The sequence below is a fragment of the Sorex araneus genome, chromosome 5 (genome assembly GCF_027595985.1).
Source record: "Sorex araneus isolate mSorAra2 chromosome 5, mSorAra2.pri, whole genome shotgun sequence".
Classification (NCBI taxonomy): Eukaryota; Metazoa; Chordata; class Mammalia; order Eulipotyphla; family Soricidae; genus Sorex; species Sorex araneus.
The window spans coordinates 43,096,653-43,123,994 of NC_073306.1; the positions used below are offsets into that span (position 1 = coordinate 43,096,653).

The window sequence follows — 27,342 nt, forward strand, 5'->3', positions numbered from 1 at the left end:
CTCATTCACCTCTTCCCGCCCACGCCGCGCTCCGGCGCGAGCCCCGCCTCCTCCCCCCCGCCCGCCTCCGCACGGATCCCGCCCGCCTCTTCCTTACTAGCGCACTACTCTACCCAATCAAAAGCGCCCTTTCCCAGCGTCGCCTTCTGATTGGTGCGTTCCAGTGTCTGTCGCGCTCGAAACGGAATGATGGACGCGGCGAAGGGCCAGTGCGAGCGACGAGCGGGGAGTGCGTGGCGTGCGTGGCGCACTGGCCTGGAAGCGGGGGACCTGCGAGGTGTGCTGGCGGCTGGAGCAGCGAGGGACCCGCGGCCATGGCTCCCAACGCGCCCGCGCACACACACGCCGACGAGTACCCGCAGGGCATCCGGGCAGTGCTGCTGGGGCCGCCGGGGGCTGGCAAGGGCACCCAGGTGGGCCGGGGCGCCGCGCCGCGCGGGACCTGTGGGGCGCCAAGGTCAGGCCGGCCAAAGGTCCGGCTTGGCCCGCTGCGGGGCTGGCGACTAAGGCCTGGGCACCTCTGACCGGGGTCTGAGGCTCTGCTCGGGCATTTGGAGCAGGGTTCGAATTGGAGGCCCGGGGGGGGGGGGGATCAGAGTTAGGATCAGAGTTCTCGAGGGGTCCGGTATTGTGTCGAGTTAGAGCACCCGGGACTCATCGGATCCCTTAAGAAGTAGGAGCCCGGAAGAAGGCTTGGGGGGAGGGGGTGTCTGGTGAGCCCTGGACAGAGGCATATAGATTACGGTGTGATGAGGGGACTTGCGGACAGCGAGACGTTCAGAATTAGGGATACAGCCCCAGAACTCTGGGTCGGGGCCCGGGGTGGTAGGGGGGAGCCTCGGGGGCGTTTGTTAGAAGGATGAGCGACCGGAGGTGCGGGAGCCTCTGAGCACGTGGTGGGCAGCTGGGAGCTGACCTGGGCCAGCAGGGAGGAGAAGGGAAGCCCGTCTGATCTGCCACAGCCAGTTAGTTAATTTCCTAGGGAAGGGGAGGGTGTCTCCACGCCAGTGAGAAAACAGGTTCCAGAGAAGTCCGGTGAACTTTCCCAGATCAGTGAAATTGGCTTCGAGGAGCCAGTGGAACCTCAGAGCCATTGGGGTTCTTCGTGATCAGCGTGTAAAGGAACTCCCTGCCCTAGCGCAACTGTCAGAACTTGGGAAGTTGGGATGTTTAGGATTTAGAAGCTCGCGTGTTGGGAGATTGTAACTGTCTCTTGCACTCCTGCCTGGGGTCTGGCCATGGTCTCCCCCATCCCAGGCTCGAGCTTCCTGTTAGGTTCTAGAGCAGGAATTTCTGCGTGTCTGACCTTCCTGGGGACTGGGATTCTGCCGACTATGCCCACTCTTCTCATCGTGGCACTGGCAGAGATGGCAGTCTCAGCAAGCAGACTGTCTTGCCTGGGCCCCTCATGGCACCTTTCACATTACCTGACACTGGTGGGGTTACTGGAAATAGGTGAATGGTTTGGGTTAATGTGGGAGATAAGGAGGGAGGACTGGGAGGTTGGGTTCCTTCCTGTGACCTTGCTCTTTGACTCTGGGCACTAGGTCAGGACACCCACTTTTCCTTTTCTCTCTCCAGCTGGACTTGTTTCCTCACTACCTACTCCCCTTTCTACCCTGTCATGATGAAGTTGCTCCTTTCCTGTTGTTGCTACCCTCAATTATTAGGTAATTTACGTCTTAGAAATGTTTCATCCCAGACTGCAGGCTTTGGGGGAGTAACCAAGTATAAACAGGAGTTCGCGTGCTTTGATGATTTTTTTTTAGTTTATATTGAAATTAATAATTGCAGTATTGGGAACTGGAGTGAGGCACTTACCTTTAACATGACCAACCTGGGTTCTATCCTCAGCATCCTGTATGGTCCCTTGAGCACCATCGGGTGTAGCCAGAAAAAGGAAACAAAATTGCTACAAACTAGTTGTAGGTTTTGAGCCACACCCATTGTGTGGACAACTCTGGCCCGGTGCTTGGGCACCCTTGCCCTGCCTGGGATCAGACTCTGGCCTCCCACATGCCAAAGATTTACTCAGTCTCTCAGACTCTGAGATAGGGATGTGTAATGCAGCAAACTTTCCAGCTTCTAAGCTTCAGTGTTTTAATCTGAGAAACGGAAATAAACCTTCCCTTCCTCTAGGAGATCACTGGAGACCAAGCAGTGGACAAGATGGAAAAAGTCCCACTCATGTAGACCAGAAGTTCCCCGGGGCACGGGGAGATCACTCTGTAGACATGTGGGAGATTCCATCTGTACCTTGACAGGAACCACTAGGAAGTGTTCATTCCCTTATCTTAGCACCACACCTCCCTGTCCCTTCCTTACAACCCAGCTGTATTTCAGTGTGAAAGGTGATAGAGTCGGGAAGTTTCGATTTGTTTGGTTTTTGGACCACACCTAGCAATGCTCAGGGCTTACTCCAGTTTCTGTGCTTCTGGTCACTTCTGGTGGTGCTTGGGGATCATCTGAAGGTGCAGGGGGTGGAGGGATTGAACCCAGGCTGGCTTCACACAAGGCAAGCACCTTTCCTGCTGTACTGTCCAGCCCCTAGTCAGGAAGTTTTGAAGGAAATTTATTTATTTATTTTTTTGCTTTTTGGGTCACACCCAGCGATGCTCAGGGGTTACTCCTGGCTTTGCACTCAGGAATTACTCCTGGCAGTGCGTGGGGGACCATATGGGATGCCGGGGATCGAACCCGGATCGGCCGTGTGCAAGGCGAACGCCCTACCCGCTGTGCTATCGCTCCGGCCCCTGAAGGAAATTTATTTATGGGCTATGGTAGTGCTGTGGAAATTCCCACCCAAAGTCAGAGAAAACCAAACAGCGTACCTTGAGGAGCAAGAAAACGCTTAAATTATGCTCATGGACCCCATTGAGCTTGTGCTCCAGAACTGGGCTCAGAACAGAGGAGAGAGCTCCATTTTATCCATTATCTGTTAGGGCATTTGCAGGCAGTTGGCAGGAGAGTACAGAAGCAGGAATTCCAAAGCATGTTATTTTGAAAAGCAGGGTTTGGACCGTCCCAAGGTCATGAGCACAATTGGCGTATATTCCCAGGTTACAAAGCAAGGCCAGGACCATCTCGAGGACATCCCGAATGGACTCCCTGGTTATGTTATGTCATGTCGCCCATCCTCAGCTGCCTCTTGGCAACTCCTGCTTTGTGACGTTAGCCTGCTGGAAGTTAGCGAGCCTGTCTGAAATGTGGCAGGGGGCTTTTTGCCTCATCAGTGGGAAATGGCCGTTGACAGTGATTAGAGCCGGACTTGAGGGAAGGCTTTACTGAGTCACTACATCTTTCTTCTCATAATTGGAACAGTAGGAATACTGATGGTTGTAGTTTCATGTAGTTAAAAAAAAAAAAAGCAGTTCTAAAGCCATGCCACTTACAAAATGGCAGCCTATGGCAGCGTATAGCCTGGGACCTGCAGATACTCTGTAACATTAGATAATTGAATTTTGAATACTCAAAAGATAGATTAGGATAATGAGCCCCTGTCCCAAGCATCAACTGACTAGTGGCAGTTCTTTCCCTAGCCACTCTGCTGCCACAAATTATTTTAAAGTAGGGGTTGTGAGATAGGGCAGCAGGGAGGGTGCTTGCCTTACACGTGGCTGGCCTCAGTCCCCTGCTCTATGTATGATGACCTAAGGACTTCCAGGAGTGATCCCTGAGTGCAGAACCAGTCCTAAGTACCACCGGGTGTGCCCCTCCCGCCCCCCAAAGAAAACCCAAAAAAATTATTTTAAAGTAACTCCCAGAAATGACATTATTTATGTTTCAATGTAGAATCTCTTTAAAAAGATCTTTTTGTAGTCAAGTGTAATAATACCCTTAAATACTAACAGATGGGGGTGAGGCTGTGATGTTTAGGGTTATTCCCAGCTCTGTGTTCAGTGATCACACCTAGCGGTGCTCAGGGTCTATGGCCCCCAAAAATAGTAATAGTTTTGGGGGCCAGAGCGATAGTACAGCGGGTAGGGCATTTGCCTTGCACGCAGATGGCCGACCTGGGTTTAATCCCCAGCATCCCATATGATCCCCGTGAGTGCAAAGCCAGGAATACCCCCTGTGCATCACTGGGTGTAATCCATAAAGCCAAAAAAAAGTAACAATTTTAATAGCAGTGTTCATATTTCTATTTGTCTGACAAATGTGATCATTTTGAATCTCATTGTTTACCAGTCCCTTTAAAAAAAAATTTTTTTTTTTCTGCCACTAAAGTTTTTTAGTGGCAGAAAGTAGGTCTTGGGAGTGTCTTTACTCTGGGAATTTTTTTATTCTACCCCCCATGCTGTATTTACTGTCTTCTTTCCTGTTGCCTATAAGCTTGATCATATACTTCCCAGAGACAGGTTCAGTTTTGGGGTGTGATTGTGTTGTCGGGATGCTCAGCCATCCCTCTAGGATGCTGTGTCTTCTGGTCTCTGGGTCTTTATTTGTCAGGGCATGCCATCTGGAGGCATAGCTTCGAGTGGTTGGTAATCACTGAGCTCTCCTGCCCCCCTGCATGGCCTGGCATAGCTCTTCTCCACTCGCCCGTGGCTTGGATTTGACCCATTGCCCTTGTTTGCTTTGCCTGCCTCTCCCGCATTGGGAGATATTTGTAATGTTACATGTAAATTCCTGGGATGGAGGCACTGTGTCTACTCAGAGATTTTTTTTCCCCCTGCTAATAGAACCTTTTTATAGCAGCATAACAGTATTTTGTGCATTTTATGTTGCTGTGATTGAAATAATCCATTTCCACTTAAAACTTCCTTCTTGTGGGGTCAGAGATATAGTACTAGGGTTAAAGTGCGTTCCTGAGCACTGCCATGATGATCATGAGCCAGGAGTAAGCCCTGAGCACTGCCAGGTATGGACCCAAAATGGAAGTAAGTATATATGATTGATTGATAGATAGATAGATAGATAGATAGTTGATAGATAGATAATAAATAGATAGACAGACAGACAGACAGACACATGCACACACACATATGTTGCTGTTCCTGCTTTGGTGGTGATTGTTGTTCTTGCTCTGGTTTTCAGGTTTTTTGGTGCTCAGGGGACCATGTGATGCCAGGTATCAAACCCAGGGCTCTTGAAACACAGAACATGTGCTCCAGCATTTAATCTCTCTCCAGTCCCCAGACCTCCTCATTTTAGAGTAAACTACCTAAGCATGTTGAAACCACCTGGGTGGGTGGGGGCATAACCTGCCATGCTCAGGGCTTACTCCTGGCTCTGTCCTCAGGGATCACTCCTGGCAGGGCTCAGGAGACCAACCATGTGTAGTGCTGGGATCAAACCCATATCAGCTGTGGGCAGGGTAAGCGTCTTCCCCACTGTACTATCTGCCTGGCACACGTGTGTGCACGTGTGTGTGTGTGTCTGTGTGTCTGTGTGCGTGTGAGCATGTGCGCGTGCACAGCTCTGTGGTATTCACTCTCCCCCTTTAGCATTCAGAAACTGGCGTTCAAAGGGCTTGATCTCTGGCTTATTCTGCAGGTCATTGGCCAATCTGGCAGTTTCATGATGCCAACAGTCCTACCCTTTTTGCCACTGTCTCCTGCCCTGGGTTAGCTACCTATGTGTATTGTGTTGGATAAGTTCAGGGCTAGACATGCAGAGGTTGTCCTCCGGAGGATTATTTTTGTCTGTTTGGTTTTGGTCAGGGGGCCATACCCCGCAGTGCTCAGGGCTTACTTCTGATTTCTTGCTCAGGGATCACTCCTGGTGGGGCTTTGGGAACCATAGGCTGTGCAGGGGACCATACTTAGTTTAGTAGCATGCAAGGCAACCTTAACCTGCTGTACTGTCTCTCCAGCTCCAAGGCCTGTCAGGAGTGACCCCTAGCATTGATCAGGAGATTGTAGTGCTGCTAGGGATTAAACCAAGGTGGCTGCATAAAGCTGCCTAAGGCAAGCTCCTTACACCTGTACTGTGTCTCCAACAAGCCCACCCCTAATATCTGTTTTTGTTTTTGGATTTAAGGGCTTAGGGATATGGCTCATCAGTAGAGCACATGCCTTGCACGTGTGAAATCCTGGGTTCAGTCCCTGACCCCGCCTGCAAAAGAGAATGAAGAGGTTTTAACTGAAGCATCCAGTACACTGAGAAAGGTGCAGATTTTGTAAGAAAATGACTTCATGAATTTTCAGTGTGAACACACTTGTGGAGCTTCTGCTCTGACACACACCACACTCTCCTGTCTCCCCAGGAAGCCTGCGGGCTGTGGCCTGTAGTAACACCCTCTAGTCTCATGTACAAGTCAGAGCCTGACCGGCTTTTTCCTTTTCTTTCCTTTTCTATTTTTTTGGCTACACCCAGCTGTGCTCAGTGCTTATTTCTGCCTCCGCACTCAGGGACCACTCCTGGCGGGGCTCAGGGGACCCTACGGGGTGCTGCGATTCAATTTGGGTTGTCTGCACGGAAGGCGAGCGCCCTGCCTGCTGTACTGTCGCTCTGGCCCCGGGCCCGGCAGTCGTGGAGCTGAATGTCATCTTTCTTGTTGCTCCCTAACTTGATCTTACACAACTTCATTTCTAAATTTCATTTGTGGGGGCCAGAGAGGTAGTTCAGGGGGCTGAGCACCTGCTTTGCATGGGGAAGTCCTACTCCCCTGAGTGTTGAGAGCAACCCTCCAGCTCAGAGGCTGGGGTGGCCTCTCAGCCCTGGTGGGTGTGACCCAAAAACAAAAAAAAAAATTTTTTTTCATTTGTAAAATGCAGATAATAACAACTTCTGCCTATAGCAACATGTTTGCTACTTGCTATGCATCCTAAATACTGCAAAATAATGAATAAACTGCTTAGGAGGTTGCAAACGCTCACTGCTAATGCTGATGCGATTCCTCCTCAGAAGAGGAGGGGCGGGGTTGGAGCGATAGCACAGTGGGTTGGGCGTTTGCCTTGCACGAGGCCGACCTGGGTTTGATCCCTGGCATCCCATATGGTCTCCTGAGCATTGCTGGGTATGACCCAAAAAGAACAAAAAAAAAAAAAAGAGGAGGGGCAGTGGGGGAGATTTTAGAGAGATGCTCAGAATTCAGATCCGGAGCCGGTCAGAGCTTTGCCCAGTAGGGCACAGGGAAGCCGCCTGCCAGCCTGGGAAGGAGCACAGACAGAACAAGGGCCAGGGAGAGGCTTGGTCTCTGTGATCAGCAAACTCCTCAGAGCGTGTGGCTGTAGGGGTGTGTCAAGGTGGGGGGCTTCGGGGGTAACAGGAGAGCTTGGGAGACCTGTTGTGGAGGACACTCCCTGGCACGCGGAGGTGTTTGGGCTTCTCCACCATTCACTTCCTGGGAATGTGTGTGTGTTGAGGGATGGCCGGCATGACCTAGCATGTTAGTCGATAATTCCCCTGCGTGTGCAGAAGCCACAGAGATGGAAATGGGAAAGGCTGCTTTAGACTCCAAGGCGAGAAACTTGGCGAGTCGGAATTTAAATCAAATCTCAGTAGCTGATCGTTTCATTCCCCGAAGTGCCAGGCATTGTGCTGGATCCTTCTGTATCTTGTTTTGGGGCCACCTCCAGCAGTGCCTAGGGGCTATGCCAGGCTCAGTGCTCTGGAGTCACTTCCACAGTGCTCGGACTGTTGCCAGGGGTTGAACCTAAGCCTTTGACATGCAACGCTTGTAAAGGAATGTACTCTATTCCTTTACACTGTCTCTCTGCTTGCTATGCTGTCTACTTCTGTATATGTAATCAACTCCCTAAGTTGACGTTATCTGTCCTCTAAATGGTATCAGTGGTATCTTTGAGTGGTGCCTGCACTGAAGTTAGACCATATGTTCTATACAAAGTATAACATTGGAAAAGGCTCTGAATGGGCGATAGCATGCAAGCGGTACAGCACATGAGGCCTGAATTCAGTCCACAGTACTATTCTGGTGGCTGCTGAGCACTGTGGGCCCTGCTGGGCAGAGTCCCTCTGAGAGAGCAGCTAAGGGCTGGGGAGACAGCTCAGTGGGCTAGGGCTCTTGCTGTTTGTGCAGAAGGCTGTCTTTGGCATGCCGGGAGTCAACCGGCAAGTACTGAGCCACCATAGTACTGCTGGGCGTGGCCCCAAAGCCAACAAATTCAGGAAAGGGCTGGGAGGAGGATCAGAGGGGCTTGAGCACCTGTGTGCAATCGAGTGGTCATCAGTGCAGATCCCTGTTGTCCATGTGCATTGAGCTCAGTTCTGGAAGCTCCGATTTGGATCCTGTAGCTCTGCTCTCTGACCCTTTGCTCAGCAAGTGATTTTTCTGCCTTATAGCCAGTTGTGTGAGCCCTGCGAAAATGCAGTGCGCCCCCAACAAGTTGCTAAGCCAGGGAATGCATTCTCTGGCAAGTAAGATAGTGTGTGCACCACAGTGGACCCCTAGTAAACACAGCCACTATAACTCCTATGCCAGTAAGGAGCATGGTCATGTGTGGGCACCACAACTCGCTGATCACAGTGTCTGAGTGTGTGTGAGCCACACAGCCAGATGGACAATTCCCCCCTTGGTACCAGAGCTGAAAATGTGCAAATACTGCAGCCAAGCATGTGTGTGACCCTTGATCATTGAAACAGCAACCAAAAGAAGGGGAAATGGCCTTAAAATTTTTATTAAAATGAAAAAATAACTGAGTGGGTAAAAGACAATTGCTGAGGGATGGAGAGATACTGGAGCAGGTAGGGCACTTGCCTTACATTTGGCTGACCTGTGTTCTATCCCCGGCACCTGATATGGTCCTCTGAACCTTGCCAGGAGTGACATGGCGTATTCAATATGCCAAATACAGTAACAATAACAGGTCTCATTCCCCTGACCCTGAAAGAGCCTCCAATCATTGGGAAAGACGAGTAAGGAGAGGCTGCTAAAATCTCAGGGCTGGGACGAATGGAGACGTTGCTGGCGCCTGCTCGAGTAAATTGATGAGCAACGGAATGACAGTGATACAGTGACAGTGATGCAATCAACTCCCTAAGTTGACATTATCTGTGTTCTTAAGAGTGAAGAAAGAAGCAAGCCTCAAGAAAGCTGTGTTGGGGGCCAGAATGATAGTACAGCATAGAGGGCGCTTGCAGCAGACTCGTGTTTGCTCCCTGGCACTGCACATGCTCCCCTAAGCCCCGCCAGGAGTGGTGCCTGAGCACCTAAAACCAAAAAAAAAAAAAAAAAAAGAGGGCACCAGCATTTCAGGTGAGGGTGGAGGGTGGTTAGTGCTGTCCCTCTGGGCTTGCCCCCAGCAGCCAGAGTGCTGCCCCATGGCAGCACCAAAGGGAAGGGCAGCAGGGGGGGGGGGGATCTTGGCCGGCACCAGCTGGAAATAGCTCAGTCTTAACTGCTAAATCAGCCTGTGCGTCTGGGTTTGCGTGTCTGGCCAGTACCCTGAAGATTGCAACAGTGCTCTAAAGTTTGGACTCGAGAGAGAGCTTAAGAGGGTGGTAGCATGCAGGAGACCGAGTTTTGCTCCCTGGCACTGTATGGTCCCCCTCAAACTGCTGGGAGTGGCCCCTGATCCCCTGAACACCACTAGGCCCCAAACCAAAACCAAACAAACCACTGAGCTTTGAAAACACTGAGTCGCCATGTCGCATCTCTCGTGGTTATAACTAGTGCCGTCCCCCCAAAGCTTGCCCCTTGCGGCTCAAGAGATGATTCAAGGGCTGAGTGCAGCTTTGCACCCCGGGAGTAGCTCCTGAGCACGGACAGAGGTGACCCAAAAATAAAATTTTAAATTTTGTTTTGTTTATCTTGGGGCTACACCTGGTGGCACTTGGGGCTTACTTCTGACTTTGTGCTCAGGGTTCACTCCTGAGCCCGGGGGTCCATATGCAGCACCTACCCGCTGTACTGTCACTTTGGCCCAGCTGCAGGCAAGGCGAGTTAGTGCTTTACCCACTGTGCTATCTCTTTGACCCCAGCAAAAAAAAAAAAATACATAGATATTTTTAAATTAAAGTTTCCCTCAGCCCTGGCTTTCTTTTGGGGGGTATTTTGTTTGTTGATATGCTTTTTGTTTGGGTTTTTTGTTTGTTTTTTGTTTTTTGCGGGGGAGTAGTTGGGGGTCGTGTTTTTGTTTGTTCGGTTGGTTTTGGTTTCTGGACCATACCTGGTGGTGTTCGGGAGTTACTCCTGCTCTTCATGCAGGAATCACTCCTGATGGTGCTCAGAGGATCATATGGATTGCTCGGGATTGAACCCGTCAGCCGAGTGCAAGGTAATCACCCTTCCACTGTTCTAGCGCTCTTGCGCTGTGGTCTGTTTTGGTGTGTTTTGTGAGTCACACACCTTTCGAGGCTCAGGGTTACTCCTGACTCTGCACTCAGGAATTACTCTTGGTGGTGCTCAAGGGTCTGTGTGGGATGCCAGAGATTGAACCCAGGTCAGCCATGTGCAAGGCAAATGCCCTCCCTGCTGCACTATCACTCCAGCCCCAACCTGGAGTTCTTTAGAAGCCGTGAGCGAGCCTCTCTGACTCAGGATACCAGCAGTATACTGGGTCTTCAACTGGTCAGCAGCGTGGAAGTGATAATTGAGATGTTCAGGCCCCACATCCCACAGAGTCGGAATCTGCATTTCCGCAGACACCTCCAGATGATTCAGAGTAGGAGAAGGCTGTCTCTAAAACATAAATTAGGGGAGGGGGCAGAGTGATCACACAGCAGGTAGGGCGCTTGCCTTGCATGCAGCCAATCCAGGTTTGATCCCCAGCACCCTGTAGGGTCCCCTGAGTACTGCCATGAGTAAGGCCTGGGCACCGCTGGATGTGGCTCCCAACCTCTCCAGTAAAAAGACACAAATTGGAAATATGAGGAAACTATGATGAAGATACCTCTTCAGACTTCTGTAGTTTGCAGTGAAGCGTACCGTGGAGAGGAAAGGCTCTAGACGGAGCCACTCTAGTCACTGAACGCAGATCGAGTGTCTGGTATTTGGGTGCTGTGTGTTATTTTCTCCTCACCACCGCCCTGCGAAGCAGATGTACCCAAGTGACTTGGCGTGGCAGTAGAGTGAGACATCCAGCACCTCCCCCGAGGTCACGGCTATCGGGCACCTTCGCCGGGATTCCTGTGCAGGTCAGGCTAACTCCAGACCCCTGGGGGTCATGGCCCGGCCCTCACCCACTCCCCCGTGCCGTGACTGGAGCCCAGTGGGGACTGTGACTGGAGCCCAGAGCAAAGCCCCTGGGGACTGTGCCAACGACCACTCTTCTCTTTGGTGCTTTGCTCGGCTCTTCCCTCTCGACAGGCTGACCCGTATTTCTCAGCCCGCGTCATTGCAGCAGCCGAGGAGGAAGCTTGGCAGAGAGTGCCCTTTCTGGGTATGTGGCCGCCGAGCCGGCAGGTGGGACTGGAAGGTTTTAAATTGCCAGAGTGACCTGACCTATATAGGTTTCCCAGTTGGGTTTTTCAAAGTGTGGTGATTTTTTTTGGTTTTCTCTTCAGTTCCCTTTTGTTGTTGGTAAGACTGAGGGTGGCACCCTTGGTTCCGTTGTGTGTACACTTGGTCGTAGTGCCTGGGGCTGCATTCGGCATGCAGGGCAGTTCCCAGGGATCCCTGCTAGGCAAGCGTTCTGTCGCTGAGCCTAATTCCTAGGGGTCCACGCCTGGCAGTGCTCAGGACACAGTCCCGGTTCTGTGCTCAGGGATCACTCCTGGTGGCGCTTAGGGGCCATGTGCAATGCCAGGACTGGGCGCATGGAAGGCAGGCACCTTACCCCTCTGTATCGTCTCTCTGGAACCCAGACATTGAGTCTGTGATGCCTTCTCGTCGGACTTTCGTCTTTCTGGCACTCCTGGGGGGTTCACTCATGCACCGCAAGTGCTCCACCAGCGCTTTCCACGTCCCCAGCCCTCTGGACTCTGTGTGCTGGGACTGACTCGGTAATTGTCGGTCCCACACCAGAATTTGCTGTACCGAGCATTGAGCTCCCTTTGTTTGGCTTAGTTGTGTACATCTAAGAAATCTCGCAGTGAACAGGAACCCTGCCGGCTTCTTACAAAAGAAAATGAACCAGAGAACTGTGCAGTCCTGAGTGTTTCTGCTCGCGTGGATCCCACATTCTTTGCCGCTGTTGAGCTGTCCAGGGGGTCCCCCTGTGCTGAGAGTCTCCAGACCGGAGTTCTTAGAGGACGAGGGTCTGTGTCCCCGGGTTCTGGAGGAGTCGTCGTAACGTTTCCATTCTGTATGAATGAGTATGGAGCTAGGGCAGGGGTTACAGAGGCACGGAGCTCACGGGGCCCTCCCTTTGTGTGGGGCCCTGCACGCGCTGGGGTGTATTACCTTCTCCACTTTCACTTGCAGGAAGCGGAAACTTAGGGGAGGTCACTTTCCTCCAGCCACACTTCTGGTCACTGGTGAAACCCAGGCAGCTTGACTCTAGCCTGTGCCCTCGGGCCCAAGACAGCCCCGTGGGCTGAGTGCGTGCCTGCGTGCCGGAGGTGCCGGTTCCGACCCTGCACCAGAAGCCTGGCTGCTCAGTGCTCGCCAGCTCGTCTCACTCACCCTCACCCGAGCCTTTTGACTCGGAGCCTCTGAGAAGTTCAGAGTTGGGGCTGGGGTAATGTAGCCGCCCGCTTGGAGAAGGGGCAGAAGCCTCTGCCCGGAGAAGCCCCTGCCCTTCACCCGCCCCATCTGCCAGCCGCGCCCGGGAGCTGCAGTTCTGCACCATGTGCTGCAGGCTTTCCACACACAGTCTAATTTTTTTTTTTTACTTTTATTTTCATAAGTTTGTTCACATTAATCTATTACATTCAGTACTTAAACACTAATTGCACCACCGTTACACTTTCCCATCACCATTCTTTCAAATTTTCCTACCGCCTGCCTGCCAGGAGCAGATGCTAGGTAATTTATTTACTACTGCTTATTATGAATGCCATGAGAGGGTAAGCGGCCGTGCAGTTCTGGATTCTAACATTGTAAATGGGGCCCAGAGACATCTCTGCAGGGAGCTGATCTGTTTTGAGATTCATTTGTCTCTGGGTCAAGGCTGTTGGTGTGCTGAGATGGCGCCCAGAGGCAGATCGTGGCCGTGACAGCCAGGACCCCGAGGGGGTGGGGAGGTGGAAGGGATGACCTTAGTCCTTGAACCCGCATACCTGGGTTTTGCTTCTGGAAGCTCGTGGCCATCGGGGTTTATCTGGAGCGGGCAGGGAGGGCACACCTGCTCCATCCGAGGTGCCCCGGTGTAACTGACTCGGTACGGGATTCAGAGAGATCGCCAGCGAGCTGCTGTCCACACACCTAATTTAAATCTCACAGCCGGGCCCAGAGAGCGCTCAGTGCGCCGAGCACTTGCTTCTGCACGCACAAGGCCTGGCTTCCATCCCCGTCGCCCCAGACACTGCTGGGAGCGACCACCAAGCCCAGAGCCAGGGGTAGCACTACCCCCATGAACCTTACGGGTGTGGCCTAAAAAACAGGCAAAATGAATTTCACCTGCTGTTCTGACTTCTCGTTCATAACTGGCAGGTCGGGCTTGTCTGTCACTCCTGTGTCTAATGGAATTAGAGATCCTGGGAAATGTGATTTTTGTTTGTTTACTTTGGGGCCACACCCAGTAGTACCCAGGTTACTCCTAGATCTGCACTCGGTCACTCCCAGCGGTGCTCAGGGGACCATATAGGATGCCAGGGATCGAACCCTGGCATGCTGCATGCAAAGCAAGCGCCCTACCCGCTGTACTATTGCTCCGGCCTCCTAGGTGGCTAATATTTATGACAGCTGCCTGTGGACTAGGTTCAGTGTTTGGAGTTCTTATATTTGCTAGTGTTTCTTACCACAGCTTCACTTGGACTTTAGAGTATAACGTAAGTACTTTGATCCTTACTGGCAGGGGAGGGAAGGGGCATTTGGGTGAGGTTTACACAGACCCTCTGAGTGTGGTTGGCTTCAGACTCAGCCTGCAGTGTTAACCAAATCTTGGTTTTTGTCTTCTTTCCCACAGGCACCCAAATTGGCCAAAAACTTCTGTGTCTGCCATTTAGCTACTGGGGACATGCTGAGGGCAATGGTGGCTTCTGGATCGGAGCTGGGAAAAAAGCTGAAGGCCACTATGGACGCCGGGAAGCTGGTAGGTGTGGGGTGCCAGTGAGTATAGATATCTCCTCAGAGTCTAAACCGACACTAATATGGTAGCACCACGTAGCTATTGAAATCAGCTTACGTTTAACTTAAATTTCAGTTTCTTTGTTTTGTTTTTTGTTTTTTTGGTCACACCTGGTGATGCTCAGAGGTCACTCCTGGCTTTGCACTCAGGAATTACTCCTGGCGGTGCTTGGGGGACCATATGGGATGCTGGGAATCGAACCCAGGTCGGCCACATGCAAGGCAAACACCCTACCCACTGTGCTATCACTCCGGCCCCTTAAATTTCAGTTTTTGGGCCAAAGAGAGAGTACAGAAGTTAAGGTGCTTGCCTTGCGTGTGGCCAGCTGTGGCTACTTTTCCTGACACCATGTGTGGTCCCTCTTAACACCGCCAGGGGAAAAGCCTAAGCATGTGGGCAGAGTGACAGTAGTGGGCAGGGTACTTGCCTTGCACACAGCTGACCCGGGTTCAATTCCCATATCATAAGGTTCCCTGAGTCCCCAGGAGTGAGCCCTGAGTGCAGAGCCAGGAGTAAGCCCTGAACACAGCCGGGTGTAACACAGTAAACAAACAAAGAGAAAACCCTGAGCACAGACCTACCTCCACTCCTTACCTTCCTATCCCCCCCAAAAAAAATTCTGTTTCAGTCCAGAAAAATTATACCTGAGATGAGACGTTTATCTCACCTCTTCTCTGGATTGATCCCTGCGTATGGTATGCTGAATACCACCAGGGGTCACTCGTGAGCACCAAGTCAGGAATAGCCCTAGAGAATGCCAGGCATGTCCCCAGCCACCCCACACCCCACACCCCACACCCTACACCCAAAATAAATTAAAAGTAAAATTCAATTTCTGAGTCTTACTTGCCACTTTTCACATTTTCATTAGCCACGCCGGTACAGAACTTACCTTTTCAAACTCTCACGACCCTATACAGCACCACGTAGCTGAGCATGGGCAGGTCCCCAAAAATAGGCAATTGTTGGGGCTGGAGCTGTAGTCCGAGCTGGCAGGACACTTGCCTAACACACAGCCGATCCAGGTTCTATCTGGCAACCCATTGGGTCCCCTGGAGTGATCCCTGAGCACAGAGGCAGGGGTGAGCCCCAAGCATGGCCCACGTGGCCCAACGTCCCGGCCACAAAGCAAAACAAAACAAACCAAAGTTGGCCATGGTGAAAGGTTTTGAATGTACAGCGACCAGACAGGAATTCAAAGCTAACTGCAGAGAAGGAAGTGGTGGCGCAGTAGGCTGTGCACACAGCAGGCTGGAGGCCCAGGCACGCAGGGCACCACACAGTCCCCAAGCACACAGCTCGGAGGTTCCCCAACACAGCTAGATGTACACCCTCTACCTCCCCACCACCACCCCCCCAAAAAGACAAAGAAACAAGCAAAAGTAATCTCATAACAAATCTTGGGTATTTGTGGGGGAGGGCAGGGAGAGGGGTGGAGTCACTCCTGGCAGTGCCTGGGGGTCTTGGGTAAAAAAGTTCAAGAGGGGCCGGAATGATAGCACAGTGGGTAGGGTGTTTGCCTTGCATGACCCGGGCCCACCCGGGTTTGATCCCCGGCACCCCATATGGCACCCAGGATTACCCCAGGCACCGCCAGGCATAATTCCTGAGTGCAAAGCCAGGAGTAACCCCTGAGCATCGCTGGGTATGACCCAAAAAGCAAAAAAAAAAATCAAGTTCAAGAGCCTTGCTCAGGGACATTTCAACATCACGAAAAGTTCCACTGGGCCAACTTGTGCTTTCAGATATTGACAAACTGACAATATATAAACTTTTCGACTAACAGGTTATTTGCTTTATTCTGAATTTACGGCATATTTTGTCTTTCTTTTTGGGTCACACCCAGTGATGTCAGGAGTTACTCCTGGCTCATGCACTCAGGAATTACTCCTGGCAGTACTTGGGGGGACCATATGGGATGCTGGGAATCGAACCCGGGTCAGCTTCGTGCAAGGCAAATGCCCTACCAGCTGTTCTGTCGCTCTAGCCCCAATTTATAGCATTGATTTTGCTCAGTTTTCTCACAGATTCTTGGTGCTCATGCGTTTACAGAGCCAGAAACAGGATTTCCATTCCAGTGCCAAAAATCAGACGTGAATCTGTGAGGCCTTAGGACGCCACTCAGGGTGCTGAACCTGTTTCCGCGGCTCTGTCTCCTAGCAGAGGCACTTGCCGAGGGCGCCTTCCCAGTTGCGGGATGTAATAGTGTTTTTCTTTTGGTTTTAGGCCAGTTGGTCTCATCGGACAAACACAGTCTGTCGATCTATGAACTCTGATTGGTGCCAGTGCTTAATTGTGCTTGGGATTTGTAACAGTGATTCCAGAGGTGTTTGAGCACCATAGGAGCCATTTTGAGCATGGCCTCCTGGTCTGTGGTTGGGGAAAGTTCTGGACGTTCCCCCCACCCCCTTCTTATTTCCTGCTTGGCTTTGAGATTCTGTAGCTCCATCAGATGTCACCCCTGCCCTCCCCCCCGCTGCCCCTCTGCTTCTGGCTCTTACTTCCTACAAGTGAGGCCTTGAATTGAGCCAAAAGCCAAATATTTTGGACTTTGGTTCTTGGCAAAAGATCCTGTGCTGAGAGAAAAATTGGGATGTGGCAATGCGATTGCTTATCTTGGGCCTTCACTTAGTCACAGAGCTTATACTTTGTCCCTAAGTTCACAGCTGGTCCGGGAGATAAGAGTTGCCAAGCTACCAAAACGGAGAACCTTCGAGATTGGGTAGAAGACCCAGCAGGGAACCGGTGATCGATCTGATAGCCAGCCCATGTCTTCACCGGGGGTTTGAGAGGGTCAGAAATGGGTTGGGTTGGTTCTTCAGTTAGTTGCTTTGTTCTGACCCAAACTTAACCAGTTAAATTTGTGTGACCTCACATTTAAACTATCTTGGGCCTTACTTTACTATGAACCATCACAAAACCATGAACGAAGTTGAAGCTGAAGAAAACAACTCACTGGGTTTGCCAGTTCTGGCCCTTGTGTTTGGGGGTCTCACCTGGTGGTGTTCAAGGCTTACTTCTAGCCCTGGGTTCAGGGATCCCTCCTGGAAGTGCTCAGGACACCATATGTTGTACAGGGATCAAACTAGGATGCAAGACAAGACCCACGGTACTGTCTCTCCGGGCTCCTTTATGCTGAGTTTTTGTTTGCGGGGAGTAGGGGGAGTACCAGCTCGTGCTCAGGGAGTTTCTGGTGGTGCTTGGGGGACCAGGCAGTGCTAAACCCATCCTCATCTCCCCGGCCCTAGTTAACATTTAAACTCAGAATCTTTTTGTTTTGTTTTGGGTTTGGGAATTACACCCAGTGGGTGCTCAGGCAGCCAGTGCTCAGGGGACTGTGTGGTGCTGGGGATCGAACCCGGGCCTTAACTCGAGGTTCTTTTGTTCTTGACACCCAGGTGAGTGATGAAATGGTCGTCGAACTCATCGAGAAGAATTTGGAGACCCCACCATGCAGAAACGGTTTCCTCCTCGACGGCTTCCCCCGGACTGTGAAGCAGGCGGAGATGGTAGGTGTGGCGTGCGAGCCGGCGCTGGCCCTCGAGGCCTGGGTTCCTGCTCCGGCGGCTGAGGCGGGCTGTGCTCTCTTTCAGCTCGACGACCTCATGAAGAAGAGGAAAGAGAAGCTGGATTCCGTGATCGAGTTCAGCATCCCCGACTCTCTGCTGATCCGGAGGATCACAGGAAGGTATCTGTCCCCGGAAAGCCCCTCGCCCCCTGCTTCCTCATCTCGGTTTGGCTGTGGGAGCGGCACGCGCGTGGCCTCACAAGACTCGGCGCCGTTTCCGTACAGATTGTTCGTTCCCGTTTGGTGAAGTTCCCTAGATAGGGGGATGTTGCTGGGGGAGGGGCTTGAGAAACAAGAGCTAGGAATTTTACAAGTCGGACAGCCCCGCGGCTCTGTCACCTTCTAATTGTGACTCAGCCAGTTTCTTAACCTTTCCAAGGCCGTTCTCCTCACAAGTGGAGATCCCTGCTTTGCAGAACTGTCGCCGAGTGGCGGGGTGGCTGCCCGCTAGAGCAGGTGCCTCCGTGGGGAGGCCGGCACCGCATGCACGCAGAGCGCGTATCAGAGCAGATACTTCAGAAATGCTCTTTATTTGATGTGTGCACCTCTGCCATAGCGGTCTTGTAAAATCTGCTTTGTTGGAGTTGCTGGAGACATTTGTGGTGGTGTCGGGAGGGCGCCCTCAGCTGGCTCTGAGTGTGATTATCTGTCCTGATTTGAGACAATGGGGGGAAGTGTGCGCTTGGAACAGCCCCTTTAGCCAAAAGCTCTGTTGATTTGTGTTTTGTTTTGGTTTGCTTTTTGTTTTAAAGTGTTTACAATAGAAGCTGGGGCAAGTACAGGGGTGGGGCGCTTGCTTCCCTTGCACTGGTCCCCGGATCGATCCCTTGCCATCGCATTTAAGGTCCCCCCAAACACTTCCAGGAGTGACCACCCAGAGCCAGGAGTGGCCCCTGAGCACGGCAGGTATGACCTAGGCCGTGACACCCCTCCCCTCGCCCCCCAAGTGTGTTTGCAGGGGCCGACCTTTGGCATAGGAATGCTGCAGCTTTGTTTCGAGAGACTGCCCCAGCCTTCCGCATCATTGTACTGGTTGCCGGTTGCTCTGTACCTTCCAGCAGCGTGTTGGAAGCTGTCCGCCACTGATAAACCCTCTCACTCGCATCTTTGTTGTGGACGCTTGACTTTTTTGTTAGTCGTTTCAGTGGAGTCTCAGGAAGGTGGTTGGGCCACGGGGTTGAACCAGACATCCCTGGACATTATTTTTCATTTCTGCATGAGATGTCACAGTAGATGATCTTCATTGTTTCCTTATTATTGTACACATGTGTTTCTTCCAGTTGCCTACTCTTAGTGCTTTAGCTGTCACACTACCTATAACAAAATTTTATATAATTAAAAAGTTTTGTCTTTTTGGACTGGGGCAGTAGTACAAGTAGTGCATTTTCTTTGCATGTGTACAACCGGGTTTGATCCCCGGCATCCCATGTGGCCCCCTGAGCACTGCTAGGAGTGGTTCCTGAGTGCAGAGCCAGGAGTAACCCCAGAGCATCGCTAGGTATTACCCAAAAAGAAAAAAAAAGTGTCCTTTTGGGTTCTTTTGGTTTTTTTTTTTTCTTTGTTTTGGTTTGGTTTTTGAGTGACTCCTGATGTGCTTAGGGCTTACTCCTGGATCAGTGCTCAGAGATCAGTCCAGCAGGGCTTGGATGACCAAATGAGATGCTGGGGATTGAAGCCGGGTCGGCCATAATGGTGTGCAAGCTCGCTCCTTGCTGTATTTCACTCTAACCCTGGTACACCTTCTTTAAGAGAACAAGGCAAAGCGCCATGACTGTACCCCAGAACACCCCCACCCCAGTCACTGTGGAAAGCACTGCTGTGGAGGGGGAGAGCCAGCGCGGCCTCTCGTGGAAGGGGATGTGCTCCGGGACCCTTGCACCCCAGGAGGAGCCATATGCCCTCCCCAGAGCGCCAGAGCCCTCGTAGCTGCCCCGAGCGCTGGGTGAGGCAGGAACTGCTTGGTCTGAGGTGGGCCTCACTGCAGTCTGACGAGACACGGGCCCCCAGGGAGCACCTGCCCCCCAGCCTGGCCCTCGCTGCCCACCATTTTGCAGGTGGCTGTTTTCTTTCCTGGTTGTGTTTGTGGCTGCATGTTCTCAGGGTCGCTGTCCAGTGTGTCAGGAACGTCCCAGGCAGGGGAGTGTGGACAGATCCTGACACCCTCTCTGTCACCCTCCTACCTCTCTGGGCCAGGCTCGGGGTGCAGTTTGGACTGGACTTGAATCCCACTTTAATTTTTACTTATTTTGGTGCAGTGCTCAGGGGTCGCTCCTCCCAGTGCTTGGGGAGCCCGTGGGGTGCCGAGGGTAAGCGCTTTACCCCTTCCTCTCGCTCTAGTCGCCATTTGTTTCCTTTCCCTTCCCCTTCCTGGGAACTGGCCTTGCATTCCCCTTGAAGTAACGTTCGCGGGTGGGACAGGAGCAGTGTCATGCTTGTCACAGGGGACGGGTGGGTGGGGAGGGGGACGGGGGACATGGGGCTCCTAGGGAGAACCAGAGAGGCCAAGAGGCAGCCTGGCTGATCTGGGCCCCATTTTTTTTCTTTGGGTTTTGGGGCCACTCCCAGCCACAGTGCTCGGGGCTTGCTCCTGGCTCCGTGCTTGGGGGAAGCAGATGTGCCAGGGATCAAACTGGGGTCAGTCACGTGCCGGGCAAGTGTCTTACCCTCGGGACTGTCTCATGCCCAGCCGTGCCCATGGGGAAGGCTGTAGCTGGGTCTTCCCTTCCCTGGGTCTCCTGATGGCTGCACCCCTCCAGCAGCGTGAGGCACCTCGCCGCCGCCTCCACCACCACCGCTAGGAGGAGGCCTGAAACATGTTCTCATTAATAAAATAGTATCACGGGTGGGAGAGAGAGATAGGAAGGTGGTCAGACGCAGCCGACCCCAGTGTGACCCGCGGCACCGCATGGTGTCCCCCGAGCTCTTCCAGGAGTGACCCCTGAACTCCTGGAGCCAGCAGTACCTCTTGAGCGTAGCCAGGTGGCCCCCCATGCCCCCCCCTCGGGTAACTCAACTTTCCAGGCTGATGTCTGAGATAGCTGTGCCCTCGGGCACGGGAACAGCTGGGCAGGCCTGGGGTGACCACAGCCCCCTGGCAGAGCATGCATCCCAGTGTTGTTCAGATACTCTGGGACTGTCGGGAAGCTGTGTCCCCACAGAGCTGGCTGGAAGGGTAGGCAGGCCCGCCCTGGCGCCCCTTCGGGTGTGTGCTGTGGCCTCTCCTCTCGGGAGCTTGCTGTCTGGGACACTGCACCGCCTACATCTCAGTGCCAAAGTGTTCCTGCTTAGTACAGCAGGGGAGGCTCTTGCCTTGCACGTGGCTGACCCGGGTTTGATCCCCGGCACCACTAGATTTGGCCTGAAAACTACAAAAAGAGAAATGTGGGGGTTTTTTGTTTGTTTGTTTTTTGTTTTTTTTTTTTGTTTTTTTGTTTTGCAGGGTGGGGGAACAGTCTCCCAAGCAGGGGGCCCTCAGGGGCCCTGTAGCCACTCCCAGTGATGCTTGGTCCCGTGCTGCCGGGGCCCAGCCAAGCTGGCGGCCACGTGGGCCACCCTGGTGGTGTTGCTCGTGGTAGAAAGCAGTGTTGGGACTTGAACCAGGGCCTCTGCCCGGGAGCTGCTGCCTCCCAGCCCACAGAAATGCATCTTCTTGGGTACTTGGTTCTGTTGCACGCGTCCTTTTCCCAGGGTGGTTAGTGTCGCCCTCCAGCGGTTGGACTCCTGAGTCCTGGTTTCTGTGGGGTTTGTGTGCGGAGAGCAGCTTTTCCTAGAGCATCTGTCTCGTTTTTTTGTCATCAAACTAGGTTAGAAAACAGAGTTGGGGTCTGAGCACTGGCTCTGCAGGCAGGGGCCCCAGACCCTGTTCCCCAGCACCACCTGCTCCCCTGAGCACAGAGCCAGGAGTACCTCTGCCCCCCGGCCCCAAGTAGGGGTGCTTCCTCTGTCTCCTGTCCCCAATCACTTTGCCCACGTCTCGGAGCTGATCATCACTTTTCATCATTGCCCATTTCCCCGGTTCTCTCGCACTAAGCGGAGCTCTGCCAGGGCCGTGGCTCCCTGAGTCGAGCTACGTACGGTCCAGCAAAGGTTTGTCGAAAGGATGGCAGAATGAATGGCTCTGAAGCCAGCACCGGAGTCCCTCCTCTTACGCCCAGGCTGAGGGAGTCACACGGTCCTTTTCAGATACTTAGAAGGCTGGATCAGAGTTACAGGCTCTGTGGCTCAGAGGGCTGGAGTACACGCCTTCCTTGCGGGACCAGCACCACGTGGCCCCAGGGTCCCCAGCTGTGCACTCACTGCCCTTCTCCCTCCCCCAAAAAATTACTCTTAGCATAAGCTCACTGGAAAGTCCAGTTTTGTTTGTTTGTTTCTTTGTTTTTTCCCATTTTGGGGCCATACCTGGCAGTGCTCAGGGATTACTCCTGCCTCTGTGCTCAGGGATCATTCCTGGCAGGGCTCAGGGAACCTTGTGTGGTGCCAGGGATTGAACCAGGGTTGGCCACATTCAAGGCAAGTGCCCTACCTGCTGAACTAACCAGCCCAAGTCCAGTTACTGTCTTAAGAGATGCCTGGGCGGGGTTCTCTGCTGGGGCGCAGTCCACACCTTCAGGTTTCCGTCCGACTGTCTGGGAGACTGCAGGGGTGCAGGGAAGCTTGCATGCCCCCTGACTGGTGTCCACTTCTTTCAGGCTGATTCATCCCGCGAGTGGCCGTTCCTACCACGAGGAGTTCAACCCCCCGAAGGAATCCATGAAGGACGATGTATGTCGCCTCCGGACAGCACGTTTCCTTCCTCTCCTCTTTCCTCCTTGGCTTCCTCTTAACTTTGCTCCCCCTTGTTCCTTCTTATTTCTACCAATACTGCTGGCTTATCTGTGAGAAGCATCCCTCCAGGGAATTTTCTCGGGCCGTGGCTCACCCACGGGGTCCCTGCTGGCTGGAGGTGACTGCCGTGCCAGCTCGTTTCCATGGCCAGTTTGTACCTGTTTCCTGATCAGCCCCTTCCTGGCACCCGGGCAGCCTGGGGAAATCTAATCAGAAGGAGGCTGTTGGGAAACCCCAACTTGGAGCCAGCGAGGGGCAGACGGTGTTGCAGAGGAGTTTGTTGATTGTTCTGTCCCAGACCAGAGTCCTTTCTCGTGAGTGCTGGACGGCAACCTGCAGGGTCCCCGCCTGTCTGGCGGGTGAACGTTGCCACGTTCTTAGAAGCACTTTTAAGTGCCTTCAGCGGTACAAGGGGAGGGTCTCATCCACGTGCACTCCAGTGTTTTCCGTTTCATTGAGATGAGCATGCAGGCACCATGGGAATTTTCTGGACTTCGCTTTGGCATGGGAGTCAAATCCATTAGGTCTCCAAACCCCAAAGCCATCACATCAGCCTGGGGCTCAGAGTGGTAGTATAGCAGGTAGTGACAGACCCAGGTTCCATCCCAGCATCACATATGGACCCCCGAGCACCGCCAGGAGTGATTCCTGAGTGCAGAGACACTGTAGCCACTTCACAGAGTTGCCTAGTCAGGGTTTTCGTGTGTGTGTGTGTGTGTGTGTGTGTGTGTGTGTGTGTGTGTGTGTGTGTGTGTGTGTGTGTGTGTGTGTGTGTGTGTGTGTGTGTGTGTGCTTTCCAGGATATTGATAGCCAACGACCTTGGTAAAAATCACTAAGACCGGGAAGCTATCTAGCACAGGGATTTGGGTTACCCCAGACCAAGCCCTGGCACTGCCTGACCTGACCCGGCGCCAGACATCACAGGTGTAGCCCTGAAGGCGCCAGGCACCACTGGGGTGGCCTTTAGACCCAGCATCTAACCATCCTACCCATTTGGCTCAAGTTTCACCAGAAGTGACCCTTCTCTGCCCCTCCCCCACATCCACAACTTGAAAAACAAAAACAAACCAAAAAAGAAAGCAATTAGTGTTATCCTTGCTAATGCGTCTCTTGTCTTCTCCCTCTTGTCTTTCCTGAAGCTGATCCTAGAAGTGATTGGAAGCGGAATAGCTGGAGCCAAGCTGTTGGACAGGCTCTGCCCCTCCCTCCCCAGTCCCTTTCCTTACAGTTGCTGTTTTAGGCGCCCCAAGGTCTCAGGATCAGCTTCTGGGACCGACTTCCCAGGAGTCCCAGTTCTGTTAGGAAGGGCCTGTCTCCGACGGACTGGGAGCTAACAGCAGCTCAGAGCCTAGGAGCCCAGGCTTCCCTCCCTGGCCTTGCACGACCTTCTTCCTCTTCACAGATCACGGGGGAGCCGCTGATCCGCCGATCAGACGATAACGAGAAGGCCTTAAAGATCCGGCTGGAAGCCTACCACACGCAGACCACCCCCCTCGTGGAGTACTACCGCAAACGGGGCATCCACTCCGCCGTCGACGCCTCCCAGACCCCTGATGTTGTCTTCGCAAGCATCCTAGCAGCCTTCTCCAAAGCCACATGTAAAGACCTGGTTATGTTTATCTAATGTGGGGTTGGAGAGTCCTTTCCTCTTCCTGTCCACGCGGGGGCGTGGGCGGGGACGGCAGAGCAGACAGAGCGGTTTCCTCAGGCCAGCAAGAGTGTCACCTTGTGTCCTGATTAAAAGCACTTGCTTCATGTAACTTTGGTGTGTGTGCCACTCTCATCGCATCTGTGTCTGTGTGTGTCTGTGTGTGTCTGTGTGTATGTGTGAGTGAGTGCCTAGACACTCTTATTTCCTGAGTGACAGTTAGGTGACTTTCCCGCTCTGTACTTCTTTGTCCACACTCTTTAATTTTCCCATATCTGCCAGGCGCCCCAGTTCTATCGTATTTACATTGCCCCGGCTGATTAGAAGTTCAGGGTTAGTTAAACTGGGCCAGAATTTCTTTGTTTGGTTTGGTTTTGGTTTGGTTTTGTGACGGCACCTGGCGGTGCTCAGGACTTACTCCTGGCTCGGCTCTCAGGGATACTCCTGGTAGTGCCGGGGGTTGACCCCTGGTCGACCATGTGCAAGACAAACACCCTCCCCACTGTGCTGTATCTCCAGCCCGCAGAGAAAAGGCACGTGAGTCAGTGAGAGGATAGGGATCGTTCCTTTTCCCCCCCTAGATGGAAGGGAAAAGGCACTTAAATTACAGGTTCCAGAAATTTCTGAGAAGAACAATGAGAGTTCGTTTTTTGTTTTTTGTTTTTAATTTGAATCCTGGTGCTACAAAGTAATTTGTTTGATCCCTGTGTTTGAAAAGTGAATCATCACCCCAGAAATCAAAGGTGAAAGGCCCTTTTGAATTCGGCCTGTCTTCTGCACATCCAGACAGGGCAGCTGAGAGGAGCCACCATTCCTTTGTCAGAGAGACCGGGGTAGGTGTGCTTCTCTGTCTGCCCTTTTTTTTTTTGGTTTGTTTTTTGGTCTTTTTGATTGTTGATTTGGGGTTATACCCGGTAAATTCTGTGATTACTGTGCTCTGCACACGGGGATGGATCATTCCTGGCAATACTTAGAGGACCCCGTTGGCAGTGTGCCAGGCGTATGGCCTACCCACTGGACTATTTCTCTGACCCTGGTATGCTTTCATTTCTAATGTTTGCTTTGTTTCCACGTGGAACAGAGTAATAATCAGAGGTGATCCTTCTTGTTTTTTGTTTCATTGTGTTTTTGGTTTGGGGGCCCACACCCAGCACTGCTTATGACTTACTTCTGGCTCTGCACTCAGGAATCAGTCCTGCTTGGGGGACCATTGGCGTTCCGGGGATCAAGCCCGGGTTGGCCGCATGCAAGACAAGTGCCCTCCCCGCTGTACTCATTCTGGCCCCTCTTTCTTTTTGAGCAGAGTTTATCACACCTGCTCTCTCTCTCTCTAGACTATAAGACTCAAGTCATTTGATTCCCTTTTAAATTTGACCTTCTTTCCAGATCCACCCCTATACATACGGTGGTGGCCAGACTCGCCAAGAAACAGCCCCCACCCCCCAAATAAAACTCACAGTGCAATAACCGGGTTTCATTCCTCCCCTCCGCTTCCCCAAGTACAGAGTGTTGTTTCCTGGGGCCCACGCGGTACTGCTTGTTCTCAGGTGTGGTTTGTGGCCATCGTGAATCAGCAGACTGCTGTGCGGGCCCACAAAAACAGCAGCTCTGGAAAAACCATTAGAGAGTCGTTGGCAGACCTGCCAGCTCTGCCGCCTGCTGACGCAGCGTGGGGCCCCGTCCCTGTCTGACCTGACCTTCCATTTTGCCCAGGGGGCTCCCGGAGCCTGCGCCCCTTCCTACTGGAAGCTGGGTGCGCGTTTGTAGCCATCCTGCTTCCCTCTGTCTGGTTCGAGTGAGTGTCTGCTGCTCCCCTCTGCCTGTTTGCCTGCCTGTAGACTTATCTCCGCCCCGTCTTAACAGTAACCCAGTCTGGGGAGGGCCGTCCTGGGAAGCACCTGACTTCCCGGAATGGGTAAGGGAGAGGATTGGGATCTGGGATCCCTCTGGGAGTGAAGATGGCTGCGTGGCGGGCTGTTGGCCTCAATGTTGAAGCCCGTGAACGTTTGCTAATCGGAGGTGTGTGATCCTTGCTCCAGTCCCCGTCATCCAGCTGCCTATGTATGCTCATGGGGGCACAGGGACACAGGGGCACGTGCACGGGCATCTGGACTGCCAGTAAGAAGTAGCAGGTCCTGACGGGGTCTACATGCCATTCAGGGAAGGGGGTGCGGTTAGGATTTGAATTTTGCTTCGTTGAGTTCAGCCAGCAATGAGCACTTCACCCTGGCAGAGAAATGCCCAGTGAGTGTTGAATGCCTTCGGTTGCTGGGACATGCTTTCTTACCTTCTCTGATCCTGGTGTTGACCAACCCGTTTTGTTCTCTCTTGTTTCCTCTCTATTTCAGCCTAGTCACAGAAGGCCAGGCGAGACCACCACTGCTCATCACCCCTCGGCGTGACCCCTGCTCTTAGGTGCTGGGCGGAGGGCAGGGGCGGGCAGGGTGAGGCCAGGGAGGGAGGAGTGGCGAGGCGTCCAGAGGAGGAAGGGCGGGGAGAGCAGCAGTGTTGTGGTGAGCCTTTTACAGACCACAGTAGGAATCTTGACAAGTACCGACAATTATTTTGGAAAGCCGATTGGAGGGTAGGAGTAGAACTAGGGAGACCCAGTATTACTTCGAAGGAATCATGGTTTCACGTCCTCTGGATTGGTGACTGTATGTTTTTAAGCAATACCCTGTGACCTCAACTTTGATCTCAGAGCCTCACGGGCTGCCAGCTCAGGAGTGCAGGGGAGCGAGTCTTCCCGTCTCCCCTGTACCTTGGAACAGGGAGGGTTGATGCCCCACCTAACTACCCACGCTGTGAGGTCTGAAAAATCATCTCCACATGTGAAAGTGATCCTTGGGGGTGTTCTGGGGGCAGCAAGTCTCCCGATCAAGTTTACTAGAGTCGATGGGGTGCAGATAGGCCTCACTGCCCTCCGACTTAACACTTACTGACCAATCTACCTGTCCCGGTAGGGGAGCTCTCAAGAGCCCCCCACCCCCCGGCACCTGCCATGATCCTCCACTCTTGCCTCTGTCCATGGCGTAGGAAAAGACTCTTTTCAATAACTCAGCAGGTGTGCTTAGCAGCAGCATCCAAAGATTGTCTTTTCCACCCTTGAACTCTGTGACTGGGATTGCTCGACAGCTCTGTGATGTATTTTCAATGAGGTGCCTTTCCTGATGGACCAAATGCTGCCTTGTTTTGGCCCCTACATCAATAAAGTCTATTAAAAGTT

The 27,342-nt window shown here is 52.7% G+C and overlaps 1 protein-coding gene across 2 annotated transcripts; it reads left to right on the forward strand.

The window, feature by feature from the left end:
• The first annotated feature begins 244 nt into the window (after positions 1-244).
• On the forward strand, positions 245-27,342 carry AK2 (adenylate kinase 2). 2 transcript variants are annotated; one of them, XM_055140594.1, is made up of 7 exons: positions 245-413; positions 13,914-14,039; positions 17,474-17,584; positions 17,669-17,763; positions 22,332-22,404; positions 23,871-24,066; positions 26,465-27,342. In XM_055140594.1, exons 1-7 carry the CDS (start codon positions 315-317, stop codon positions 26,467-26,469), a joined length of 705 nt encoding a protein of 234 aa, XP_054996569.1. In that variant the 5' UTR covers positions 245-314; the 3' UTR covers positions 26,470-27,342. The 2 variants fall into 2 exon arrangements, with proteins under 2 accessions (XP_054996569.1, XP_004614336.1); XM_004614279.2 differs by lacking the exon at positions 26,465-27,342 and having other exon boundaries at positions 23,871-24,842.

Coding starts and splice junctions, on each gene's coding strand:
- AK2 (XM_004614279.2), top strand. CDS start 315: ATGGCTCCCAACGCGCCCGCGCACACACACGCCGACGAGTACCCGCAG. Junction 414..13,913: donor GGGCTGGCAAGGGCACCCAG/GTGGGCCGGGGC, acceptor TCTTTCCCACAG/GCACCCAAATTGGCCAAAAA. Junction 22,405..23,870: donor AGGAATCCATGAAGGACGAT/GTATGTCGCCTC, acceptor TCCTCTTCACAG/ATCACGGGGGAGCCGCTGAT.